Here is a 26,418-nt window from a genome sequence, read left to right on the forward strand (position 1 = left end):
TTGTAAGAATGAAGTGCTGTTACATTCCTGTTGAGCGGGTACGAGATGATAACGACGTGCGCGTCATCTGTTCGGTCTCGTGTGACTGTTTTGTTTTTGTTTTGAAACAAAAATACTCATCAGCTCTTCGACAGAACGCAGGTGATACTGTGGTATCGCGTATGGTTTTTGTTTGTGTTGGGAATTTCTGTACTAGTACAACAAATCTATTTTGCTCTTTGTATCACTTGTATCATTTGTATCAATAATAAAATATTTATATGTCAAAGGACGTGCGTGTGTGTGATAAAATTTAAAAAATCTTTTATTTACAATATGGGACACAAACAAACATGTATTACGACGTCGGAACACTAAACAGGAGAATCTTGCGGACAACAAAAATACGTTTGTTTCAGTTGCGTCTGTCAGAGTCTCGGTCTCTCCGTTTGTCCGTTTCTCCGTCTCTATGGTGTCGTTCGTTCTCGCCATCTCTCTCTCTATATCTGTCCTTAACCCTGTCTCGGACCCTTTCTCTTTCGCATTCTCTTCCCCTGTCTCGCTCCCGCTCCTCACGTGGACGCTGCGCTTCTCTCCCTCTCGCCTCGTCTCTGCTCTTCCCCGTCCTCCTCTCGTCCTCTCTGTCCCTCTCTCGTTCTCTCTCTCCTCTCCTGTGATTTCCGTGCTGCTGCTGATCCTCCTGTCTTTCCCGCGAGTTCCTCGCCTCTTGGCCTCCGGACTCCTGCGCCCCCTTCAGGCCGTACTTCTCGTAACCCGTGTCCTCTTTCTCCTTCTTCACCCTCGCAGCAGGAGTCGAAGGAGAGAGACGGTCCGTCTGCGCCGCTCGCCTTTCCTCTCTCGCTTCCTTCTTCTTTTCTTTTTTCTCCCGCTTCTTCTTTTTCTTCTTTTCTTTTTTATCTGTTGTAGCAGATCACACAGCGCGTATGAATCCTCTGCATCGTAACGCGCCGTCAAGAATCCTTTTTTTTTTTTTTTAAACAAAAAAGACGACTCACCCTTTTTCGCTTTCTTTACCGGCGAAAGACCCTCGTCCTCCGATTCCGACCCGGACGAGAAACGCGTTTTGGGGGCGCAGCCTTCCTCCCTGAGCCGTTTGGTGACGTCGTCGATGTCCTCTGAATCTTTGGGCGGACGGTAATTAGACACGTGGTCCACGCGTAACGTCCGGCCTTTGATCTGTGGAGGGAAACGTGACGCGATGCTGATAAACGGATGGAAATGAAATAAATGAACGCACACGATACGTCACGTCACCGACTTTCTATGCAGGCCTCATATAGAATATATTCACAACAAGTTAGGACGCGTTAATAAAGCATTATACTCGTCGTTGTAATTATTAACTGAAAAGCCATTACAGTTTAGAACCATATTTATAACTGTGGATTTATTCGATGTTATAAATCAGAGTGCATTATAGGCCGTTTATAACACGTACGAATGTCAAATCCGATGACGTTCGGACTCTTTAAGGATGTTTTAAGTAGCTTTTACACCAGGGACAATTATTTTTTCCCTAAATATAGATCTAGAGCACTAAATTGACAAAAGCTGTAGTGTTGTAGTAGTAAGGTGATCGTGGTGTTAATAACGCATCGTGATGTGATAAACGCGTTCGTAGCGAACCGAAACCGTGACTAAAACCTAACCAGTGCCACGAAGTCATCAGCGCGAGTCGAGTGTCTTACCTTGATGCCGTTAAAGTTATCCACCGCCAGAACTGTGCTCCTTTGGTCCTCGTAGCACAGGAAACAAAACCCCTTCGACTTCCCCGTCTTCTTATCCCGCACCAAGTTGATGTTGGCGATCTCTCCGTACCTGCCACGGAGAGAAGACGCAGAATGAGAAGGCGCGTTTTTTTTTTCGCCGAGGGAGAAACGGCGTGCGATAAAAAGAGCCGGAACGTACTGCGAGAACACACAGATGATGTCTCCTTCGGTCAGCTCGTACGGAAATCCACCTGCGGGTCACGTCACAGGGAGAAACTGCAATCATACTTATAATCACGTTTATAGGAACACAACGGTACGGTAGTTCCAGCTGGACTCAAATCACAGGTTTATATTCACGCGCTCGTCCTAATAGCCCGATATCGTAATGACGATTGTTTCTAGGGGAACGGCTCGTTCTCAGGGATTTGCACGTGGCGGATGTGACAAAATATACCCGGCTAACGAGAAGAAACGTCTAGACGTCGATACGGTGAAGCGTTCTGTAAAGAGAAACTTATTTCACGTCAAAATGTGCGTGTGGTTAAACGGTTAAAAAGCGTTGAATCCGATAAAACCGTTTCAATCGCTCGGTAAACTGCTGCGGTATAGAAAGGAATAACCACCACTTCGGGATGTGCTGTTAGAGGGAAATAACCCACTTCCGGGTGGGAACAGTACCTCCTTTTCGCATCAGATCACCCTGCGGTTGATGATTTTCCTCTAAGAGCACACCCCCAAGTGTGTTATTCCTTACACAATTAACACTGCTGGTAGATCAGCTGTATTTCAGCATGGCCAGTCATCTAATAAAGAGTTTTTTGCGCTCCAGGAACCTGTGATAAGAGTTTACAGGGTTAAGTAAAGCTATTAACGTGTTGTGTGTTTACATCATTTATTTATTTATTTATTTTTCTTTTCCCTCTCACCGATGAAGATCCAGGCGCTATCCTTGTACTCTGCATGCCACGACACCGAGTCCTTAATGCCGAGATGAGCTTCTTTTTCATTCAGTTCATTGATGAGCTTCACTTTAGTAAGCGGACTGTTTTAAAACACATACACACACACACACACACACAGTTAGCCAGATAGCTAGCGTGCTAGCTAGGATCACACTGCTGGCTAAGCGCTAAGCTAACTAGCCAGCACACGGAGTAGTTTGAAAATAAACTGATCATGAGCCATATTTATTCATTATACTGAGACAAAGCTTTTTAATAATAATAATAATAATAACACGATAAACACCGTTAAACACTGAAACCACGTCTTACTTCATTGTAGGTTTGTTTTCTTGCTCACGCGCATGTAGTTCCGCCGGCACGTTTCGAAATATGTGCGTAACGTTATTTACTTCCGGGTGGAAACAACGTCGTTCACGTTATAGTACCCTAAACATGATCAAAATAAACAGTAATGAAAACTATAGACTGTACTATACTGTACTAAAGAGTTTTGTGTTATATTATGGGTTTTTTTCTCTCTTTCATTTACGCTTTAAATAAATGAAATATAATTACATTTGCCCTGCGACACCCGTATGAGGTTCTTCCCCTAAACTTTATGCGACAACGTTGGAATTTGCACATGATTGCCTAGAATGTCCTTGTATGCTGTAGCTTTACAATATCCCCTAAGAACGAAGAAGCCCAAACACTGTTCCAGTAGCACAATACACCTGTGAACAAAGTGAGATCCGCGAAGACATGGTGCGTTAAGGTTGGAAGAAGATGGAAGAACTCGAGCGTCCTGCACAGAGCCCTGACCTCAACCCCACTGAACAGCTTTGGGTTGAGCTGGAACACCGACTGCACCCCAGGCCTCGTCACCCACCATCATAAATCTGAAATGGGATGTTCGACAAGCACGTGCGGGTGTGATGGTCAGGTGTCCACAAACTTTTGGATGTATAGTGTACGTTATGCTTGACAAACAAACCCAAATCTGATTAAAATTCAGTGAATCGTTTGAAAAAATGGATTGAACTAAATCTGAGAGTAAAATCATAATGCATAGCTTGCAGTCGAACCATATTTAATTAAAATGTATCGTCAGATTGAATATTAACAGCTCCAGGGTCCCTAGTTAGATCCTGTATGACCGTACAGAGTCCGTGTGGGTTTCCCCGGGGTTGTCTGGTTTCTTCTCACCTCACAAAAACATGCCAGAAGGTGGGTTGGTGACTCTAAATTGCCTAATCACAGTGTGAATGTGTGTGCCCGGTGCCTGGTGTCCCCAGGGTCGAGGACCGAGTGTCGAGTGTGTCCTCTGTCATGCCCAGGGTTCCCAAGATAGGCTCCGCATCCCAGCACAGCTCTGAATACTGATGATGATTGAATGAATGACTACACACATAAAAGTCATACATGTCAGGATAATGCAGGGTTCCTTAATTTGTACAGCTTTGACCCCAACATACACCTTGTTTATTAACGTAAGTATTAACGTTTTAAAAGAGCTTGTTGTGAAATCGGTCTGAAAGTCTTTATTCTAAGAAAAGCAGTAAAGAAACACATGAAAATGACCTGAAATTCAGACTGATCCCCGTGTATCCAAACGTTACAATATACACAATCATGAACAACATTTTCACCCATATTACATTTGCTACCCTTTTTTTTTTCTCTGTGTGTGTGTGTGTGTGTGTGACGTGGTCCACTTATTCCTGCTCCCATTCTACAGGATCCCAGTGCATTCCAATACTTATCCCAATAATCCCAACACACCAGAATGCAGTTTCTGTAGCCTAAAGTTTCCTTTAGCAATATTAGAAAATCGGACCGAGCTGTGATCATGTATAATGCTCCCTGAATAATTTATTTACACGATCAGAAATAAATACTCATTTTCCCTCGTTTCTCGGGTGGTCGGGTGGTACCATCACTGTACATTTGTGTATTTTTCACCTGGACACATAAATAATTTAAAGCTGCATAATTGGACCTTAAGTACCCCTCATGTACCTTTTTAAAGCTTTAATCTAAAGGCTAATTAAAGGTCCACCACACGCACCTTCCCAGGTAAAAGATCCACACTAAAGGTACCACAGCGACAAGGAGAAGTCAGTTCGGAAACTTCCTTTCAGTACTTCAGAGTGTTCCGAGGTACTGAAAAAGTCCTCATGAATTGGATCAGGTGTATCGTACTGTATACGGTAAAGTTGAGAACCCCCTTTTGCAGAAAAACAAAACAACAAAACAAGAAAAAACAATGTTAACATGTCTGTGTTTATACAACATTCGCATATAAAACATCTGAATCAATCATGTTCGACATGGTCGTCTTTTACAGATTTACATTGGAAGTGCAAACAACAGGAATTGAGACATCAGGCCATAACTGCTTATGGTCTTCTGATTTCAGTTAAGTAGAAGAAACTGAGCCAAAAAGTCAATAAAGCCATCTGTTCCACTGCATGAGTAAAACAGGCAGACTCTCAAGACTCCACATCCATTATGGGATACAGCTCTTTTCCGGTCGTTGATGTCAAAACACTCAACCGTGTCCCATGAGCACCTGACTGAAAGACTGCTGTTGTTTGTTACACAGAGTTTGGATATGTTGACACAGCGAGAGCTACCGTAGCAGGCTTCCTAATAATGATCTGACCCGGTATCGCAGGGTCTAAAGAGTTTCTGGTTTGAGTGATCGTCGTCTGGTCCGTGTTACCTTTAATACAGTACTGACTGAATTTAATACAAGCAAACATATCGCAGAGTTGCTGTCGTACCTCCCTCTGCCAGAAGGCGTAAACTAGAGGGTTGATGAGGGAATTGGCGAGCCCCAGCATCCAGAGGTGGTTTTCTAAAAACCAGTAAAGCTTGCATGGTGAACACAGCACCTGTATGACGCTGACCACAAAAAAAGGGCACCAGCAGAGGGTAAAGCAACCCACAAGTACAGTGACGGTCCTAAACGCTTTGACGTGCCCCCAGTAACGGCTTGGCAGGACGCAGCGGGAAATCACTTGCATGGCTTGCTCGATGCGCCGCTGATGGCTCCAGGCGATTTTTAGGATGTCTAGATAGAAGTAGATGAAGATCAAGAGTATGGGGAAGAAGGTGGTACAGAAGACTATGATGATGCTCTGAGGGTTGATGACAGAGAAGAAGGTACATACGCTTTCATACCGACTATGCTGCATGTCCTTTACCACATTGGGCAAGAATCCTATGGCTGTCGACAGCAGCCATAGACACACCAACACGCCGGTGATCATCTTGGTGCCCACGAGTTGTGAGTAGCGTAACGGTACCTTGATGGCCACGTAACGGTCCAGTGAGATGACGAACATGGTGAGGATGGATGCCGCGCTGGGTGTGATGATGAAAGACATGCGCAGCAAGCACACTTCTTTATTCATCGAGACCACGTGTGCTTTAATTCCATCACTAGCGATGGCCGTGATAGCCAGACCCACTAGGATATCAGCGATGGCCAGGTTTAACACGAAGCTCCAGCTATGATTGCCCCCCTTACGGATCAGCAAGACCAACGCGATGGCCACCAGGAGGTTGGTTAAGATGATCAGAGTGGATTCAATGCTGAGAATGCAGCCGATTATGAATCCATTTACAGATTCCTGAGCAGTGGGTGTGAAGATCGGAGTAGGCGAAGTCACCTCCTCTGAGTAGTCGTTCCTCACCACTGTAACGGATATAATCCCATTCGGAGTCACCATCGTTGCCTGTACTGTCTTCAGTGTGTGGGATTTTCTCAGAAAACTCTACAATGAATTCACATCATGCATGGTCCACAGTGATGCCACGAATTAGGCTGAAGCAGGAAAAACAGTGTCATATGTCAGAAGCTGGAATGTTATCTGGAGACGCCTCTTCGTCACAGCTACGGTTTAACTAGTCCGACCCTTGTCCAGTCTGGCTGTCATCCAAGTCTCATCTCTGGTGCATACTTCCTGCTTGAAGATGCTTTTTTTTTTTTTTCCATCAACGTTCTATTTTGAAATTGAAGCGTGACCCAAATATGATTTCCATGCTTTAGAAATGTGGATGAAAGTGCTATGTTGTTTCACTACTTCAAAACTCTAGATATTAACATAGTTGTCAGTGTGATAATGATACACAGAGACATTCCTACAAACCAGATGGATAATATTCATTTATTAGTGTACTCCATATGATAGCGTAGTCCAGAAGAATCGACAAGTTCGTCAAAAATCGACCTGTTGATTTAGCAAACACACACACACACTCTCTCGGGACGCGAATGTAAATAATACCTTTGTAAATAAATCGTCTCTTGTATTGGTTCAGCTTTAATGTCTGTAAAAATTTTCTTCAATGCAATGAGAGTCATGGCGAAGAGTGTGTGGGAAGGACTTGGAAGGGATTTCCAGCAGAATAGCATCATTATCAGTAAGAGGTTATATGAGTGTACAAACATATCAGCCCAAAATAATGTACTGCGTCAAGGCCAGACAGGATAGGTACAATTCGTGGACTCTTATTGGTTTTAGAGCCGAGAACAAGTGAACTCAAGAAGTCAAATGAATCTTCCTTTTGACCGTAAGTTTATGTATTAAACTGGTTTAAAATCATATATGTATGTGTGTATATATATATATATATATATATATATATATATATATATATATATATATATATATATATATATGAAGGAGGGGCAATGGATAAGACAGTTAATAACTGTTAATTGCCACCTTATACCAAACTGGGCAAGGTTAACAATACTTTGCGGCCACCAACCAAACTTTAGTTTTTCAAGCAGATAATCAGAATTAAATATAATAGATTTCTGAAAACAAAGGTAAAGCATAAGCACAGAGTGTCTATGATGTGCAGAACCATTACTATTATATATATATATATATATATATATATATATATATATATATATATATATATAGAGAGAGAGAGAGAGAGAGAGAGAGAGATTTTAAATATCTTTTAAATCATATATATATATGATCTAAAGATTGGGAGAGGAAAAGATGGATTACGGAGAGGATAATATCTCCGTCCATCCATCTTCTATACCACTTATCCTTTTCAGGGTCACAGGGAACCTGGAGCCTATCCCAGGGAGCATGGGGCACAAGGCGGGGTACACCCAATCCATCACAGGGCACACAATCACATACACACTCACACACCCATTCATACACTACGGACACGCCAATCAGCCTACCATGCATGTGTTTGGACTGGGGGAGGAAACCGGAGTAAACCCCCGCAGCACGGGGAGAACATGCAAACTCCGCACACACAGGGCCACGGTGGCCACGAATCAAACCCCCGACCCTGGAGGTGTGAGGCAGATGTGCTAACCGCTAATCCACCGTGCGCCCGGGATAATATCTGTAATATCAAAATGAGCTGTTAGACTGTACTCTGGATGACCGTACGGTTTCGACTCTCGGCTGTCTGTTACGGGGTTCACTAGATAGTAGCCTAGTGTGATAGAGTCTCAACTTCATTTTGTTTGAGTCTATACCGGTATTAATGTCGTCCTACGAGTCCCCAAAACCTACGAGTCACGAGTCACCGCTGATCAGATATCTGAAATCCGACAGGGTGTACACAACAAAGCCCGGCTCGCACCAGCAGACAATGTGGTAGTGGTATTCATCCCATGCTAGACTGTTCATTGCTATTGAAAACAACACTTGCAGCACTCAGCAGTTATTCTGCTCGTTGCCAGACAGTTGTTTACACACAGCAGCGCCCACTCCTCAGCTACACATTACCATCAATCTTTAACTTCGACCGCACCAAAAACACGAACCTCCTCGACTGCACGAGTTCCTGCTCACTCGGATAGAAGAGGTGATTACGCACTGTGATTTCGTGAGGTTTCTTCAGGCTGCTGAGATAAAGATGTCTTTAAAGCGGAGACTTCTGTCCATGCTGTTGTGTTGTGTGTATTGCGTGGCCTCCATCTTTTGCCTTCAACCGGACAGGAACATCTGTCTTTCTCAGGGCAGCCGGTAAGTTTTTGCTTTTGGATTTTGTAATTTTTTTTCCCCCCCAGGAAAGTTCTGATGTTTCTGGTTGTGAAGGTGGGACAGTTCCAACTCGGTTGTTGGTGGGGGGGTGGGGGAGGGGGGGACGCGATTGGCACCTTCTACAGTACATCCAGGTACCACTTTCAATGAAAACCCCTTTTATAAATTCACTTCGACCAAAGAGATTAAGATGAAGTTTGAAAATTCAAGTTGATTCTGGAAAATGTGTGGAATTTACAACGGAAGTGCGATCACGAACCAATCCAACCCATTTCCAATCCTGATACGGTTTACTCATAGACGCGCTGGAAAGCCACGGTTTCCCCCACAGTGTTGTTTTCACGCTTGAAGGCCTTGCTCAGGGGCTCAGAAGTGGTTGTTTGGCAGTGGCTGGGATTTGAACTCACGACCTTCTGATCTGTAGTCCAACATTTTAACCACGGCAGATACCGGTCAAGAGCTTCAGTTACTGTTCACATCAACCATCAGAATGGAGGAGAAAGTCTGATCACTGAGACTTTACCCGTGGCATGATTGTTGGTGCCGGATGGGCTGGTTTGAGCGTTTCAGAAACTGCTGATCTCCTGGAAATTTCACATACAACAGTCTCTAGAGTTCTGGCTCAGGAGCAGGTTGTCCGCTAATCGTAAAGTTGGCGATTCGATTCCCGACCCACAAGCGCCCACGAAGTGTCCTTGAGCAAGACACTGAACCCCAAGTTACTCCCAATGGCAGGTCTGCAACAATTGGTATGTGAGTATGAGTGTGTGTGTGTGTGTGTTTGTGTGTGAATGGATTAATGAGAAACAGTGTAAAGCACTTTGTAGATCCGCTAAGGTTAAAAAATCGTTATATAAGTGCAGAGCGTTGACCATTACTGCGTAAAAGGGGGGTGTTCCTATTAAAATAATCGCTCGAAATTTCAAGGGGGCAAATACTTATGCAAGACACTGTATCAGTTTTATTAGAGTGCTCTTAATTAGATAAATACTTTTGTTTTATTTTTTTGGGAACTAACTTCTGTCATTGTCCCCATCCACTCCAGGGGTCTGGTGACGGTTGTCCAGCAGCTTTACCAGCGAGTCGTGAGGCTTCTTCGTACAGTGCTGTGAGATTACAGAAGAGATTCCTCTTCATCTCGTTTTTTTTTCCAAACCAGACGGAAGACATGACAGAAAGAATCGTCTCACAGCCTGAGATTTCCACATCATCTGATCTGGCACGATGAACCTTAAAATATGGGAGGTTTTTTTTTTTAAAGGTCTTTCTGAAGCTCCAGAACTATACAATACTATACAATCGTTTTCTCACACCATTGGGTTGTATTTAATGGAATGAAAAGTGCTGTAATGTATAGTAAACATGGAGAAAGTTCTGGGAAGTGAAGGTTGAAGTGTACATTGAGGATGATGTTGGCTGAGGTCCTCTGACACGCCAGGGTAGAACATTGTGTTGATACATCGCTGAGTGAGAACGTAGAAACGTACAAACACCCGAGTCGGAGAGATCAGACGTTCTCGACCTTTTTGCACCCGGAGACGCCTTCCAGAGTAAAAGAGTATCCACGGACCCCCTTATGCTCACAGCAAGAACATGATTTTAAAAACACCAAGGTCACATACGCACCATTGATGGATACTGATTTATAATCGAGCCATTAGAGCTTTTCATTCCAGAGCTTTCCACTCAGCCGGACATAGATTTGAAACGTCAGTTCCCGATTTTAATCAGATTTGCAGTTTGATTAGATTTAACATTATTTATACTCGTTTTATGGTTATTGAGTTTTGGATTGACGCCTTTCACTTCACGTCTTACAACCATGATAATGAACTAATAAGCATAAAATCCTCAATACAAGTTGGTATTATTCTCCAGTACAGTCGTGTGCCAAAAAAAGAAAAAAAAAGAAAAGAAAAAGCAATAAAGTCACAGAACCCATGAATATACATACCTACTGGACATTACAGACCGGGCTTTGAGAAGCATGGGAATAGAGAAGATATAAATCTTTTAGATAAGATTTACATTGAAGACATAAGGAGTCAGGTCTGGAGAAAATTATTTAAAAAAGAGTCAGGTCTGGGGAAAATTATTTAAAAGCAAAAGAATGCACTTTCCCCCCTTAATTATTGCTTTTATGAAGAATGACAATTCTGCCTGACAATGCAGAAATGTGTACATTATCACCAAAAATATATATAATGAACGTTTTGATTCACTTGACTCTTGGAATCTTGTCATTTCCTGATTGACACATATTGATTTTATCCTCTTTTTTATTTATTTATTTATTTTATTGGAATAAATCTGCTAAGAAACGGATTTCCTTTTCCGATGCTGTATTATCTTCAGTACAAAATCATGTGTTCTAGTGGAGACTGAAGGCTCGCATGTTGCTCTATTAAACCCAAACACTGGCACTTATGCAAATTTGGAGCCCTTGAACCTTTATTTTGCTCATTCACTTGATCCTGGTCAGGGTCACGGCGAATCTGGAGCCCATCCCAGGAGCAGTGTTTGTGGCACAGGATACACCCTGGGTGAGATATACACCAGTCCAACACGTGGCACCATGCACAAACTCTCACATATTCATTCACACTCAGGCGTGGTTGATCTTAACCTCTTCACCTACTGGCACGTTTTTGGGAGGTGAGAGGAAACCGGAGAATCTGGAGGAAAACCTCCAGACACGCGCACACACACACACACACACAATAATCTGAGCTCAGGTTTGAAGTGGGGACAGACATGCCACCCTATCTTTACTTCACTTAAATCTAAAAGTACACTGTAGTCTATACTGGCTAAATACTTTAATAGCTCTTTTAGTGAATAATAATAATAATAATAATAATAATAATAATAATAATAATAATAATAATTATTATTATTATTATTATTATTATAGCTGCAACAACTAATCGATAAAATCGATAATAATCGATTATGAAAATCGTTGTCAACGAATCTCATTATCGATTAGTTGGTCTGCGCGCGGTACGTTTACTCATTACGTTACCTCTGTTCCGACAACACGGGTAAATACTAAAGTTGTGTCCCAAATGACATACTGTACACTTACACTATGCACTTACATATGTACTTACACTATGCACTACTCTACCGTCTAGTGCAACCGGGGATCCGCGGACCCCTAGTGGTCAGTGGTGTAATTGCAGGGGGGTCCGTGGGAAAGTTTTGACAATATTTAAATAATATATATATAGATAGTTTTAAAATTGACAAATTTGGTTATCGTTCATTGATGGATTTCATTTTAAATTTATTTAAAAGTTCAAGTTCAAGGTAGAGAAGTTCAAGTGTCGCATTGATGGATAAAATAAACAGATACTTCAGAGAGTCAAATTAAACGTCACAAAAATTAATAAAATGTAAAAAAAAATTAAATCTTGAAATATTTTGATTCAATTTTAAATGTCCAATGTTAATGTTATTCATGTTAAATATTAATAAAATAAAGCAACATATATAGAAATGGCTGTTAAATATACAGCCTATAATTGTTGTGGAGTGAGGGGGTCCTTGTGGATTGTTCGTAATATGCTAGGGGTCCAGAGCTCACAAAAGGTTGAGAACCACTGGTCTAGTGTATTAATTTGTGAAAGGTAAGATCATCTCAAATGGAACCCAAAGAGGGCCAACTAATCGATTATAAAAAAAAGAATCGTTACTTGCAGCCCTAATAATAAATAAATAAATAATAAATCAACTAGCAAACCATGGTTAACTAGCGAACAAAGGTAAGTAGCAAACTAGAGTTAGCTGTCAATCTAACGTTAAATGGTGAACTAGTCAAGTAGCTAACTAAAGTTAACTAGTGACAGTGTCAACTTATATATACTATTTGACACTGTCACTAGTTAGCTTTAGTTAACTACTTGACTAGTTCACTAGTCAACATACTAGTTGTCACTATATATATTTAGTATACATTTATTATTTTTTTGTATTTAACATAAAAATATGTAAATATTTAAATAAATGATAAGTGCCGGAAAAAAATCTTTTAGGAGCTCAGGTTGACTTTGGTGTTGCGTCACTCAGAAAAACGGGTTGGACTTCCGGTAAACGTCACTTCCCGTCGTTTCCCGATTGGTGAAAAAAAATGAAAACTAAGTGGTAAGCTCGCGAAGTTTTTTTTTGCGGTGTTAAGTGGAGCATTCTTACTTTTATTTTTATTTTTTCTTGCAAGGTCAATGGAGTCCAATATAAAATAGCGAAGAGCTCTTTTACAACTTCTTATCAGGTATGTGTTAAATATTACCGCGTGCCATAAATATTACAGCTTAAAAAAAAAAGCGCAGTTTCATACTTTAATGGTGTGACACGGGTTAGCTTAGCAGGTTAGCGGTCAGCTAAGTGCACTAGTTGAATGTAGTAGCATTGTTAGCGTGCTAGATGTAACGCTCACTGGTGGAACGACTTTTTTTTTTTTTTTTTAAATGCAATTATTATTTATTTATTTTTTCTTTAGTAATCCAAATAAGGATTGATTAGGATTGATGAGGTTTGGGAGAGAAATTAGAGGACCGCTGTCAATCAAAAACACAGCCGTAAAACGGAAGCAGCTCTAACACGAGATCTTCGGACCAATCACGTTTGCGCGTTAGGTGATAGACAGCGTGATCAGCCAATCACGGTGTAGACGGTCCACCATGGCGCTGTCATGAATTTCTAATGCGGTTTTTTTTCCCCCGGTGAACATTGTTTTAGGCTCTGCACCCCTCTACTCTGGACGTATTCATAACCGGCTCTAGGATGTTTTACGATGTGCGTTTGAAGCAGCTTGTTTTAAACTATTTTGGCTTCTTGTTGTTTTTAGTGGGCCTCCACCAGGCTGAAGGGACCTCCACGGAAATGGCCAACCTGAACTGGAAGCCGTTTGTGTACGGAGGAATGGCATCGATCGTCGCAGAATTTGGTGAGCTCGTGCATATGATGATGATGATGATGATGATATCATGATAAATATCACTATGGCAACATCATTAGGGGTTAAGTCTGGTGGAAAAAGCACATCCGGATGTCTGATGTGTGCAGATGTGATGCAAAAGTGATGCAAAGCTCAAATTTCAGTCCTGCTCGTATATTTCATCAGATGTCCCTGATCTTTAATGCCACACAGGATATTCTGTCCTTTTAAGTGCACGTGCATCACCCTAACTACATCAAACCTGATCATAAATCTAACAAATATATATGTTTATCTATATATGTGTACGTATGATTTGACCAAATCCTGGCTCCAGGTCCAAGGCCAAGCGCTGTCTGCCTTCTTCCGCATATCCACGATCGGATCGCGTCGCCTGTGATTGTGATTGACCGGAGAGACAGCGTATGCCCCTCCCTCTCGGAGAACTGGTGTCCCTTGATCTCAAATGTCGTACGGGATTTTCTGTCGTTTGAAGTGCCCGTAATGACATGAAATCTTCTGACAAATATATATTCCAGGTACCTTCCCTATTGATTTGACCAAAACCCGGCTCCAGGTCCAAGGCCAGTCTCAGTGCATGGAGGTCCGCTACAGAGGCATGTTCCACGCTTTGCTCAGGATCGGACGAGAAGAAGGCATCCGGGCGTTGTATTCCGGGTAAGAACATGCGAATCCGATCGATTAAAATGTTCAACAGAGACTCCGTGCCGTTTCCAGATTCTGGTCTGTTTTCCAACGTTACCCACAATGCAACTCGGCTACGGATCAGCTCAGCTCGGATACGCTTTCAAAAGCTTCAGATTTCTTTCCGACGTCGCAGTCGGCATCGTCTCGTCGTCGTGTAGATCGCCGACTAGCTGGGTCGAATCTCCGACGCAGCCATGGCTGCGTATAGCCGCTTTGCATTCTGGGATTTCTACTCCTGATGTCTTTACTAATTCCGCGGCGGATTTTAACATGGGGAAATACAGAACCGACCGTCACACGAGCAGTAATTCGGTGTAAATATATTTCATGGGTTCCTGGATTCCTCTGCCGACCGTCCTCAAGCTCCGCTTCTATTTTACGAGCCGTATATCGTATCGGTCACCCTAGCTGCAATCATTTAAAAATAGATGATGTTAAAAGCACATGTGGTGTACAGATAAGTTCCTGGCAAGAACAGTGTGCTTCCAGTGCTTAAAGATGACCGTGTTAAAGGGAACAGAATGTAAAATTACCTCTGAAATTATTTGCTGTAGTCACTAGTTTGGATGATGATCCCCTTTCTTGGTCTAGGAGATACACTCACCGTCCACTTTAATAGGAACACCTGCTCGTTTATGCGGTTATCCAGTCAGCAGCACAACGCATACAGTCATGCAGATACAGGTCAAGAGCTTCAGTTAATGTTCACATCAATCATCAGAATGAAGCGAAGGTCTGATCTCTGTGACTTTAACCGTGGCGTAGGTGTCAGACGGGGCTGGTTTGAGTATTTCAGAAACTTCTGATCTCCTGGGATTTTCACACACAACCGTCTCTCGAGTTTACACAGAATGGTGCGAGAATCAAAAAACACCGAGCGAGCTACGGACAGTTCTGCGGGTGGAAACGTGAGCTTGTTGTTGAGCGAGATCAGAGGAGAGCGTTCAGACCGGTTCGAGCTGCCAGGAAGGATGTACAATAGTAATTTTAAAATAATCACTCTTTACAAGCGTGGTGAGCAGTAAAGCATCTCAAAACGCACACACGGCACTTCAAACGCAAATTGTCCAAAGGCAAGTTCGTCGAGGAAACGTGACGAATTTGTTTGACCATGCTACATTTAAAAAAACCAAAAAAAAACAACCAGATTTATAATATAGGACCACTGTAACAGTTGGTAATTTTACGATGTTAGTAAGATGCATACAGTACTCGGAGCCAAAACATCCCTGTCAATCAGGTTTCTAAGTCAAACACGGCTCAGTTTCTCTTTAAAAACTTTCCGCCGTCGTCGTGATGGTTGTCATGAACCGTGTCTCAACTTCAAAACTGTCCTTACGAACAAAAGTGTTAACTAGTCTAGAAAATCAAGAAGGCTGGTATGCAAAACTTCAAACGCTAACTGTGATAGGAAAATCGCTTAGTCTTGAGTACTAGAACAGTACATACTGTACGAGTGTGATTCGAGTCACTCCTAGTAACATTTCAAAATAGTAACACACGAATGCACCTAATATTCATTTGTATAATTCGTTAATAACATGGGAACCCTTGTCGTAAAGCTGGACGGTGTACTGTACTCACGGTGTCTATTTTCTGTGTTGAAGGATTTCTCCGGCACTCCTAAGGCAAGCCTCGTACGGGACGATTAAGATCGGGACGTACAATACGCTGAAGAAATTATTCGTGAGCCGTCCTGAAGGTGAGTACGGAAATCCGTTCTCCGTTGCCTGGTTAAACTTCATCCGGTCGAATCGGTTTAACGTTGGCGGCTGTGGTGTGTGTGCGTAAATATGACTCGTTTTCTCACGTATACCAGGAGTCTCGAGCTCACTTTGGGTAACGGCGGAAGCGGCGCATTCCCCTGCTGGTGTCAAAAAACCAAAACGAAGGAGAACCTCGAATTTAGTTTTTAGCCTTCTAATGTAGAATGACCTCGTTAGCACGTTTATTCAGTAGCTGAATTGATAACCTCGAGTTTGTTGCTCATTAGTGCCACCTAGTGGTAGGTTTTTTAAACGGAATTGAATTGAGGGTGATTTTGTTGCAAATTATTTAATAAACAAGTCGCGCAAACATAAAACAATAACAGCAAATAAACGCAAATATCAAATAAAATGAGTTGCGTAGTTTTTGCTTGTTTGTGGAATCAGATTGCTCTGTTTATTTCTGAAATAATAAACAATCTCTCGCCAACTCGTACGGCTCAGTCCACGAATGTACGCTTTTGGGTCCCCCCCCCCCCCCCCCCCAGCAGTTCTGCCCTGGCCAATCAGAATCCTCCGTATATTTGTGCTCGATTCTTCGTTAGGTGGTAGAAAGAACCACGAACTGTGGATTGAGTCGTATACCGTTTAATATTTAAAACGGAGGTGGCCATGAAACGATACGACTGGACTGTAAAGGGCGGGGTCGAGATGACTGTATCATATCCACGTTGTGATGAATTACGTCGCAATACGCTCTTCTGATATATCGTGCTTCGTGTTTTTAATCACATAAAATTTTCTATTAATTCCAAGCTGATTTAAAGATGTTAAAATGTTGTACTTTGTAGAAAAAAACAAAAAATTTTTTAAGTGATTTTATAAATGGAATTATTGTCGTCTTTGGGAATCGTGATACGATATTTGTGCCATATCGCCCCACCCCTACTCGAGGTTAAAATCAGATTTCACACCCCAGCATAATCTGAGACACATATTTGAGACTACTTTAATCGTCAGGACTCTGTTAAGTCTATTACAATGTGCAATCGAATGGGATATAGTGTAGTGCAAAAGTTTGTGCCCCCCCCCCATTAAGCATGCAAGTTACTTAAAAACATTTCTGTTACATTCTGGAAGATGTGAGCTTTTAAATGTTTTTTTTTGTTGTTGTCGTTTTGTTTTATCTTAACGTGTTTGACCAGTGTGTTCTTTATTTATTTTGTTATGATGAAGGAACTTTCATCGAAACCTGACATACTAAATGTGTTGGTTAAAATAAATTTCCTCGTCTTGCATTTTGTTTAAACAGCAACTCGAGTGTTATGAAAGTCTGAAAACAGCATTATGTTGTTCCTGAATAATAATAAGAAGGAGAGAGAGAGAGAGAGAACATTATGTATCATCTTGAACATCAAGCTGTAGGTTAAACAAAATCAGAAACAAAATGGCCGACTCGTGTAGCGCTAGTCCTAACGTTCAGTCTGTCTATAGCAGCCTAATATTATCAGCTAATTTAATATTCTGTTGTCTTTTAAATACAAAGTTTTCTTACAAAGTAGGTTAATTAAATGTTTATTACTACTCCATGCGCTTTGAATTAAAAGCTCTAACCTTCACCATCACCCCCTCGCTCTCCGAGTCTAACGTCGTGACTCACGGGTCTTAAAGCGTCGTGCGTCCACCGTCACTAACGCGCCGTTCAAACAGAGCTTTCCGAAAGCGGCCGTTTATCTGTCGCCGGGCGCCAGAACTTCTCACCCACATTTCTACTCGGTTTAGCAAACATCGTTAGCTTCAGGGCTGGACGATATGACCGAAATATCATACCACGATTCTCCATACACGATACGCGTCACGATATATCGATTGACAGCGATACACTTGTTTAAAAAAACAAAAACAAAAAAACAATCATACTTGGTTTAACGTCTACAAAAATAAATGTTTTTCATTTAAATATCGATTAAAAAGTCATTTACAGACAAAAATGAGTATTTAACGGTGATATTGTATGAAACGTCTGAAGGGAGCTTTGCAAAATAAAACTCGTACAATAATCGAAAATCTCATACATGCCACTTGGTATAATTTATAAAAATGTTAAAAAAAAAAGAGAGAGATTTCCATTACTACTGACCACCACGTCAGCTACGTCTGTCAGTTTGCAATTAAATGTATTTAAAAAAAACAAAAACAAACATGGAAAGAGATCATGATATTCGTGATATCTCAGAAAAGCATAGCGATGTGATATCGTCTTTTACCGCAGCATGGTTGAACGCTGGAATCCGATTGGTCAGAAGGTGTGTGTTGATGTTTGTGTAACAGCACGGGGGTATTTCCGGCTAAAACGTGAACGATATGTTATTATTATTATTATTATTATTATTATTATTAACGCGTTGCAACATTATTGTTTCTATAGTAACGGCTTAGACACGGGTATTTGTACGGCAATCTTAGTCGGATTTTCCAGCAGGGCGATGAAGCGGTTTGTACGTGGGGTTTTTTTTTGGTATTTTGTTTGCGTGTCTGTATGACACCGGGAATCTGAAGCGTTCGCTGTGTTTGCTGCTTGCAGATGAGACGATGGTCATCAACGTGTTCTGTGGCGTCGTCTCCGGAGTGCTGTCCTCGTCTTTAGCGAACCCGACAGACGTGCTGAAGGTAAGACGCGAACTTCCGATTGAACCTGAAAACACAAGAAGGACAAAATAAAATAACTGTTTTACCACAGTGCTGCTGTGTGCTCGATTCTGATTGGTTAGAATGTGTTGAACTCATTCTAACTGTTTCTAGGGAACACGACAAGATCTTATTAACTTCAAGAGAGAGAAAAAATAGCAGATGCTTTACTGAAAGTGAAAACAGGAACTCTCGCATCTCATTTTGCCGATTTTTCTAGAACATTAAACGTAACTATGAAGAATAAAATGTATGTTAAAAACATGCTCTTCAATTAACGAATCTGGAAATCGTTGCTAAGCGTCGATCATGGTCATATATATATTTAATGACTTTATGGAGGTTTATAGACTATTCAATCTGGTCAGAACCTGTATTTACGCCTGAATAATTGGAATATTGTTTCTTGTATGAGGTTTTTCTTCCTCTGTCCTAGTGTGTAAGAGGAATTGCGTTATTCGTCCAGAGACCTAAGTGCGTTTAATTTAATTTAATTTAATGCCATTTTTCCATGCATTTTGTGCAGATTCGCATGCAGGCTCAAGGCAGTCTGCTCCAAGGCAGCATGATGGCCAACTTCATCAACATCTACCAGACGGAGGGCACGCGAGGACTCTACAGGGTGAGGAAGTGAGAAAAGAGAACTTGCATACTCGTGAGAATGAACTTTAAACCGCATGCCGCGTTCAGTACAGAGCCACGACTGATGCACAGACCGTAGAAATGATCCCTAAACGCAGTGTGTCTTGATTTATATCGTCGAAGATTAGCGTTGTTTATAAACCTAATCAGAATAATCAAACCTAACTAAAAAAAAAAAAAAAAAACATCTTAATGTCATGTCGGTTTTATTTAGATTTTAATTTGGCTGAGATCAGATCAGCACCACGTCTAGTATTTAGCCGCGACGCGTTGTAGTGGTGTATGTTTTGCCGACGCTGCTCGTGGACTAGCTTTGTTAACAGACTTAACCGCCGAATTGTGTTTCAGGGCGTCATCCCGACCGCACAGAGAGCCGCCATCGTGGTCGGAGTCGAGCTCCCGGTGTACGACATCACCAAGAAGCACCTGATTGGTTCCGGCCTGATGGGAGACACGGTTCTGACTCATTTCATGTGCGTAGCACTTCAGGAAACGTCAGGACTCGAGCAGGAAATCCATATAGTGTGTAGCGTTTAGGGCTGGGGCGATACCCTAGTATCGATGACACGATAAAGTGTGTCGCAGTAGACTTATCTGAGATATCTCTTTTTTTTTAAATTTTTTTTTTTTATATATATATAAACAAACTGACCGGAAACGGCTGATTTCAATGTTAGAATTTTGTACTTTTTAAACGTTTAATCTTTAACGTCGTTATAAATATGATACGAGCGTATATATTTTTGTCATATCTCCCACCCCTGGTGGCGTTCAGTTGATATAGTCAGTAGACTTAGTGCTTTACGTCCCGGTTTTTATCTCCGCAGTTCCAGTTTTGCTTGTGGTCTGGCAGGAGCGCTCGCCTCCAACCCCGTGGACGTGGTGAGGACGCGGATGATGAACCAGCGCGTGCTGTCCGGGAACTTCCTCTATAAAGGCACGCTGGACGGACTCATGCAGACGTGGAGGAACGAAGGTTTCTTCGCTCTGTACAAGGGCTTCTGGCCCAACTGGCTCCGTCTCGGACCCTGGAACATCATCGTATCCTTTTAAGGCTGCTTCGTAAGTAATTGTAATTGAGTATCTCGTATATATCTAGAGCGCTGGTCACCGACCCTGTTCCTGGAGGTCTACCTCGTGTCCACCTGACCATTTAATCGCTGCCTTAAGAAGTTCTTGATCGACTAAAACAGAAGAAGCTTGGTGTCGTCTGATCTAGACGATTATAAGCGACGTCCACTAGCACACCAGAGTCAAAACATCTCTGTTCATCAGACAAACTGTAACGATTACCGATTTTACGAGCTCTGTTTCTCTTTAAAACCGTCCTCCTCTGCCTCTGCCACTGCCACCGCCGCCGTCGTCGTGATTGTTGTCATCATCTGTGTCTCTCAAATCGAAAACTCTACCCTTACATACAAAACTATTTACTGATCTAGAAAATCCAGATGAATCTGGTGCGCAAAACGGACAGAATCGTACACAAGTATGCTATACTGACTTGGTTATTTACTTTGGGATTATTATTATTATTATTATTATTATTATTATTATTATTATTATTAAAGCATTCATTTCTGAAGATGTACACGAGCGAAGCTACAGATGACCGCCGGATACGCGTGGCAGCCATCTCACGTACACGTTCGTGTAGTTAAAAGCAAGTCTAATCAAACCTTTAAGAAAGAATTCTTCTAATGCAGGTTTGTTTGGAACAGATTTCAGTTTATCAACTGTCCACTAGAGGTCAGAATTTAGTCCGCTAGATGTATTGTACAGTGCAGTCGAGGAGTTTGACTCTGTTGCTTGTGCTTGCAGACCTCAGGAGCAGTATTTGCATCGAATGTATTATCACGAGTGAAGCGGTTTATAAATAGAAATAATATGCAAAAAAAATAAAAATTTGTAAGTCAAATGCTTAAAAACTTTCATGTGGGCCAGACAGCCGAGTTTATTCTGCGTGCTAGAACCGAGTGATAAAAGTCCTACAACAAAAAATATCAAATCAAATTCACAGTGAACTTTTTTGTGAGTTCACAATGAAGTTTTTAATCGGTTAGCCGAGTCGAACATGCGTTGATTTGTTTGCCGTTTTTAATGAAACGCACTTCGTTTATCGTGACACAAAGCCATGTGAGATGGCGCGGGGGCGGAGTGAAGGGGCGTGGGACTTCGGTTAATATCTGAGAGCGCGAAACGCCTCGTTCCGGGTCCGTGGGGCTGTTGTTTGGTTGGGGGGGGGGGGGGGGGGGGGACCGCTCTTCTTTGGCGTACTCTGGTATAATGTCGTGTCAGACCTGATGACCTTTACGCAGTTTAAATCCTTGACCGAGACTTCAGTTCTTCATCACCTACGAGCAGCTGAAGAAGCTTCCGTTATAGCCGAACCACAGACGACGCAACACTCCACTGGATGAAAGTGTGTGTGTGTGTGTGTGTGTGTGTGGGAGGAAGGGAGGGAGGGGCAGGGAGCAAGTGAGCCTCCCTTCCTGCCTTTACCCTTTCATTCACAATCCCTCCATGTAATGTGTACACTGATTTCAATGTTTTAGTTTGGGTTCTATGTGTGTGTGTGTTTGTTTGTGTGCGTGTGTAATATATATTTATATAATATATATTATACCTACACGTTGGTCCTTTTTTTTTTTTCTTCTTTTTTTTTTTTTTGCATTAAATAGTTTTTTTAAATGAGTTTGCACCATGATTTTGCACCTAAAGCCTTGCTTTATCGATCCTGGCAGCTAAATTTGAGGTCAGCACAAAGATGGGAACGTTCCATCAGCTAGTCACTACGTCTAAATAACAGAACGTGCACGAGGCGGTGGGGGTTTTGAGGCTTTAGTAGCATCGTTAGTGATTATTATTATTATTATTATATATCCCAGGTGTGTGAGAGATGTGTTTGAGGCAAATGCACTGGTTGGATTGTGTTGGATTAAGAGCGTCCTGCCCGGATTAGCTTTACCGGAGCACCTTTAAGCGGCGTGTAGATTGTATGTACGTGGCCAGTGTATGACCGTGCTCTGAACATTACGCAGATTCGGCGTTTCTTTTTGTTCTCGGACTTTTTCGTTGCCAAATATCGCTCCGCCCAAATCGCAGTTTTGTGTAATAACCTCGCTAAAAGTAAAAATGTTCTGTAAAACACGCACAGAACCGATAGCACTTCTGTCCTGCAGGGTCCTGGCAGTCTTTTATGCTGTGTGTGTCTGTGTGTGTGTGTGTGTGTGTGTGTGTGTGTACACATCTGTTTGTATACAAGCATGTGTGGCAATGTATCATATTTTATGTAGTGTGATGTACATTACGCTGCTGTACATTAGATAGTATTAGCATCTTTTTTTTTTTTTTTTTTCCTTCTTCTTCTCCCAAAACAAAGTGTACTGTAAAAACAAAACAAAACAAAAAAAAACAACACAAAAAAAAAACAACCCTTTCAAAATGTGACAAATCGGTACTGTTACATCTTCTCCAGCTTCTCTCTTCCGTCCCGCTCAGTTTGATCTCCAAGCATTTTTCTCTGAAACGTGTTTTTAAAATATTCCGTTCCGTTCCGCTGTTCTGGCAATGAAAATGAGATTTAAACCTTTCGTATGGATTTGCTTCCATAGTGTACGATCGTTATCAAGGATATAAGCTAGATTGTGTTTTTTTTTTTTGTTTTTTTTTTTTGGGGGGGGGGGGAGGGGGGGGGTTTGTGTGCCTGCACAATCATCGTCGCGGTCGATCTGCCTGCCTGTTGTAGAGTTTATAAGAAACACGAACACGTTTGTCCTAAACAGTTTGCATGAGCGCTTTTGATACTAACTTTTAAGCACGCCCGTTCGCAACGTCGCCATACAGACCAGACCGTACGTCTTTTCATCACCGCAGTCTTCACGTGTAAGTTCTTTTAAGAGCGATGCCCGGCCGCTCGAGCGCCTCGTTCGTGGAATCGTACGATCAGCCGGTCACGTCAGAGCAGGAGATACGGGTCAGGAGATTCAGTGCATGTTTAAAAAAAAAAAAAAACGGTGATCTCGGTGACTTTGGCATTGTTGTCGGTGCCAGTTCAGAGACTTCTGATGTACTGGGAATTTCACTCGTAAGACTTGGGAACCGTAACGGCGAGAAACGTAAAGTTCCGTTGGCGGAAACACCTTGTTGACGAGAAGATCAGACCGGACTGGTTCGAAGGCTGCGGTAACGTAATAATAACCACTCTTTACAACCGTGGTGAGCAGAAAAGCATGTTGACGGAGCTCCAGTGCACACAAACTGGCCAGCTGAGGATTGGAAAACAACCAGGAGATGATTATTATTATTATTATTATTATGATTATTATTATTATTAAGACTGAGATGCTTTTCTGCTCACCACGGTTGTAAAGAGTGCTTATTTGAGTCACCGTAGCCTTCCCGTCAGCTTGAACGAGTCTGGCCGTCCTCCTCCGACCCTCAGAACTTCTTAATCACCCGATGTTTTGTTTTAAACTCTAGAGACGACGCGTCGTGCCGCACGATCGGCTGATTTCACGAGCGAGCCGGTTCGACGGTTTTCCACGTAAAAGTGGGCGTATATACGACGGGAGACGGAAACGCTCATCTTCTCTAACTTCTTTCACTCCAGTCATTTGATGACGTTCTCCTCCATAATGATAAGTCCGTCTTTGAAAGGTCACCCGGGTCACCGTAATGCCTGGATCCTGTCATGACTTTTTTTTCTCTCTCTCTCTCTCTCTCTTTCACTCCGTCTTGCTTTAAGAGTTCGAGTGAAAGACTCGTGGTGTTTTCTCGAACACGGCTTAACCGTTACATAACGCCTGTTTCCAGCTTCAGCCAAGACCAAGACTCATGGGCTAGTTCACACGTTTAATCTTTTTCACTTGCTTTACTGGGTGGGTTTGGTTTTATTTTATGTTATTTTTCGGTTTTCTTTGAGTAAATACAACTTTTTTTTCTTTCTTTCTGTGCACGTTGTTTTGAAAAATAAATGTTAAACCTTTTTTTTTTTTTTTTTTTTTTTTTTTTTTTTTTTTGTAAAAAATATTCAAGATTGTTTTTTTTTTTGTTTTTTTTTTGGTTCACATGTGCTCAAATACAACCTGCGATTAGATTAATATTTTATTGGTGTGTGTGTGTGTTGTCTTCAAGCATTGTTTACCCCCCCCTCCCTTTTCATGAGCATGATTAATGGATCTCGAAGGAAATCCATCGTTTCACACCCTGCATGGAGAACAACATACCTTACACGGGTCGTCTGACCGTCTGAACCTGCATCTCTTTGCTACATTGATACCTTGTTCTCATGAAGATCAGCCACGTGTCCTGACTAAGGTCTTGGTCATCTTTGGTCATTTTTGGTTCTAATGGCGAACATGTCATTACCTAACCTTATTCGTTTCAATGTTATGAAAATTTGGCTATAGGTTTATTATGTGGCTGATTTTGCTTTGTATGATCTAAATGTGCACCTGACAATAAAACTAAATGACTTAATCTGCTGTATTTATTTATTTATTCATGATTGTGATGTTTTTGTTTTATTTCCTTGTACATGAATGTTTTTTACTTTATTATATTATACCTGACACCATTTAGTGGTTAGCACGTTCGCCTCACGCCTCCAGGGTCGGGGGTTCGATTCCCGCCGCTGCCCTGCGTGTGCGGAGTTTGCACGTTCTCCCCGTGCTGCCGGGGTTTCCTCCGGGTTCTCCGGTTTCCTCCCCCGGTCCAAAGACCTGCACGTTAAGCTCGATCGGTATGTCCAAAGCGTCCGTACTGTACGTGAGTGTTCCCTGCGATGGATTGGCACCCCGCCTGGTGTCCCATGCACCCTGAGATACGCTCCAGGTTCCCCGCGACCCTGTACGATAAGCGGTACAGAACACGGATGGACTTCCTGTTTGTGGCGTCCGGTGATTCACTCCCCAGTCGTTTTGTTCTGAACGACTCTTTTAAAGCGAGTCAGGTGAATCACTTTGCATGTCCGAACGAATGGAATCGTGTAAATTATGTTTATATTATATAAATGTAGCGGTTTTAGCTGGTCTAGGCTACTATTATTACACTTGCGAAGAAAGGAAGTGAATATTGTACGAGTTGACTTCGTGACACCGTGACGTGCGGTTTTATTATTTTTTTTTATATCGTCAGGTTATTATTTTCAAATAACGCAGTTAGTGTGGTAACTAAGATGTAGTGTTATAATGATCACTTTTATGTAGATGATGATGTAGGTGGGGTCAAAGTCAGGAACCAATGAGAGTACTAAGAAGTACCAAGAAATGCTCTCTCTAACCTTTTAAATACAGTTTTTAATGCACTTTTTTTCACCTGCAAGGAATATATATATATATATATATATATATATATTATATAAAAAAGTGTAAGTAAATAAATAATAAATGCATGTAGTTTAACTCCCACTGGTTCCTGAATTCTCACTTCAGGGCGTTTTATTTAAATTATATAGCAGCAAAATGTACTCATCGAAATGTCAGCAGTTTGAGAAAAATATAAATAATATCAACTTGACTGCATCTAATTTAAAAAAACAACAACAACAACAACAACAAAAACCCAAATACAAATAAAGGATCTGTTAATATGATTGATCAATGTTTCACATTTACTGACTTCCGGTTGTGTCAGCCAAGAACATGGATCTGATGCTACAGAGGGGCAGGTTCACCAAAACTGGACAGGTGAAGACTGTACAAACAAATAAACAAACAAACAAACAAACAAACAAGCAAAAGACCAGGTGATGTTTTGATGCATGGCTTTGTTACACGTGTTTCCTATTAAAATGGCAACTGTGTGTTTCTGAACGGTTCAAAAAGAATCACCTGTTAGCCCCGCCTCCTACGAGGTGTCAGACTGGTGAGCGGTGATGGGCGGAGAAAAGCGCCCTGCCCACGCCCACGCGCACGCTCAGGCTCCGCCCTCTGACAAGACGTCGCTCCTGAGGTTGAACTTCCGAGTTTGTTTGGACTTCTGAACAGAAACCGTCGTCGCGCCGCGTCACCGTGTGAGCTTAGCTGAGCTGTTTACTGT

The 26,418-nt window shown here is 41.9% G+C and overlaps 4 protein-coding genes across 4 annotated transcripts in view; 2 read left to right on the forward strand and 2 right to left on the reverse strand.

Moving 5' to 3' along the window:
- Positions 1–281: 281 nt before the first annotated feature.
- On the reverse strand, positions 282–3,088 carry rbmx2 (RNA binding motif protein X-linked 2). Its single transcript, XM_017492474.3, has 6 exons — positions 2,987–3,088; positions 2,639–2,754; positions 1,909–1,960; positions 1,689–1,818; positions 996–1,176; positions 282–897 (listed from the first exon to the last, which is right to left on the reverse strand). The coding sequence occupies exons 1-6, from the start codon at positions 2,989–2,991 to the stop codon at positions 395–397; spliced, it is 987 nt and encodes a 328-aa protein (XP_017347963.1). The 5' UTR covers positions 2,992–3,088; the 3' UTR covers positions 282–394.
- Positions 3,089–4,175: 1,087 nt separating this feature from the next.
- LOC108278608 (glucose-dependent insulinotropic receptor) lies at positions 4,176–6,470 on the reverse strand. Its single transcript, XM_017492058.3, has one exon. The coding sequence runs from the start codon at positions 6,391–6,393 to the stop codon at positions 5,254–5,256; it is 1,140 nt and encodes a 379-aa protein (XP_017347547.1). The 5' UTR covers positions 6,394–6,470; the 3' UTR covers positions 4,176–5,253.
- A 6,363-nt stretch (positions 6,471–12,833) lies between these two features.
- On the forward strand, positions 12,834–24,858 carry slc25a14 (solute carrier family 25 member 14). The gene is made up of 9 exons (XM_017492698.3): positions 12,834–12,970; positions 13,547–13,645; positions 14,176–14,314; positions 15,952–16,046; positions 18,635–18,720; positions 19,265–19,360; positions 19,729–19,853; positions 20,208–20,421; positions 21,721–24,858. Exons 2-9 carry the CDS (start codon positions 13,582–13,584, stop codon positions 21,760–21,762), a joined length of 861 nt encoding a protein of 286 aa, XP_017348187.1. The 5' UTR covers positions 12,834–12,970; positions 13,547–13,581; the 3' UTR covers positions 21,763–24,858.
- A 1,477-nt stretch (positions 24,859–26,335) lies between these two features.
- Positions 26,336–26,418, forward strand: part of pof1b (POF1B actin binding protein) — a 25,034-nt gene continuing 24,951 nt past the window's right edge. Inside the window, exon 1 of the mRNA XM_017492700.3 lies at positions 26,336–26,418. This exon is cut by the window's right edge and continues 558 nt beyond it. The gene's annotated coding sequence lies outside the window, so the exon portion shown is untranslated.

This window comes from Ictalurus punctatus, chromosome 18, assembly GCF_001660625.3.
Source record: "Ictalurus punctatus breed USDA103 chromosome 18, Coco_2.0, whole genome shotgun sequence".
Taxonomy (NCBI): Eukaryota; Metazoa; Chordata; class Actinopteri; order Siluriformes; family Ictaluridae; genus Ictalurus; species Ictalurus punctatus.

Bases quoted from the DNA above. Each gene is read 5' to 3' on its own strand.
- rbmx2 (XM_017492474.3), bottom strand. The intron at 1,961-2,638 runs GTGAGAGGGAAA...CGTGACCCGCAG, and splicing joins TAGCGCCTGGATCTTCATCG to GTGGATTTCCGTACGAGCTG. The intron at 1,177-1,688 runs GTAAGACACTCG...TTCCCTCCACAG, and splicing joins ATAACTTTAACGGCATCAAG to ATCAAAGGCCGGACGTTACG.
- LOC108278608 (XM_017492058.3), bottom strand. From the start codon at position 6,393: ATGGTGACTCCGAATGGGATTATATCCGTTACAGTGGTGAGGAACGAC.
- slc25a14 (XM_017492698.3), top strand. From the start codon at position 13,582: ATGGCCAACCTGAACTGGAAGCCGTTTGTGTACGGAGGAATGGCATCG. The intron at 13,646-14,175 runs GTGAGCTCGTGC...TATATATTCCAG, and splicing joins ATCGATCGTCGCAGAATTTG to GTACCTTCCCTATTGATTTG. The intron at 16,047-18,634 runs GTGAGTACGGAA...TGCTGCTTGCAG, and splicing joins ATTCGTGAGCCGTCCTGAAG to ATGAGACGATGGTCATCAAC.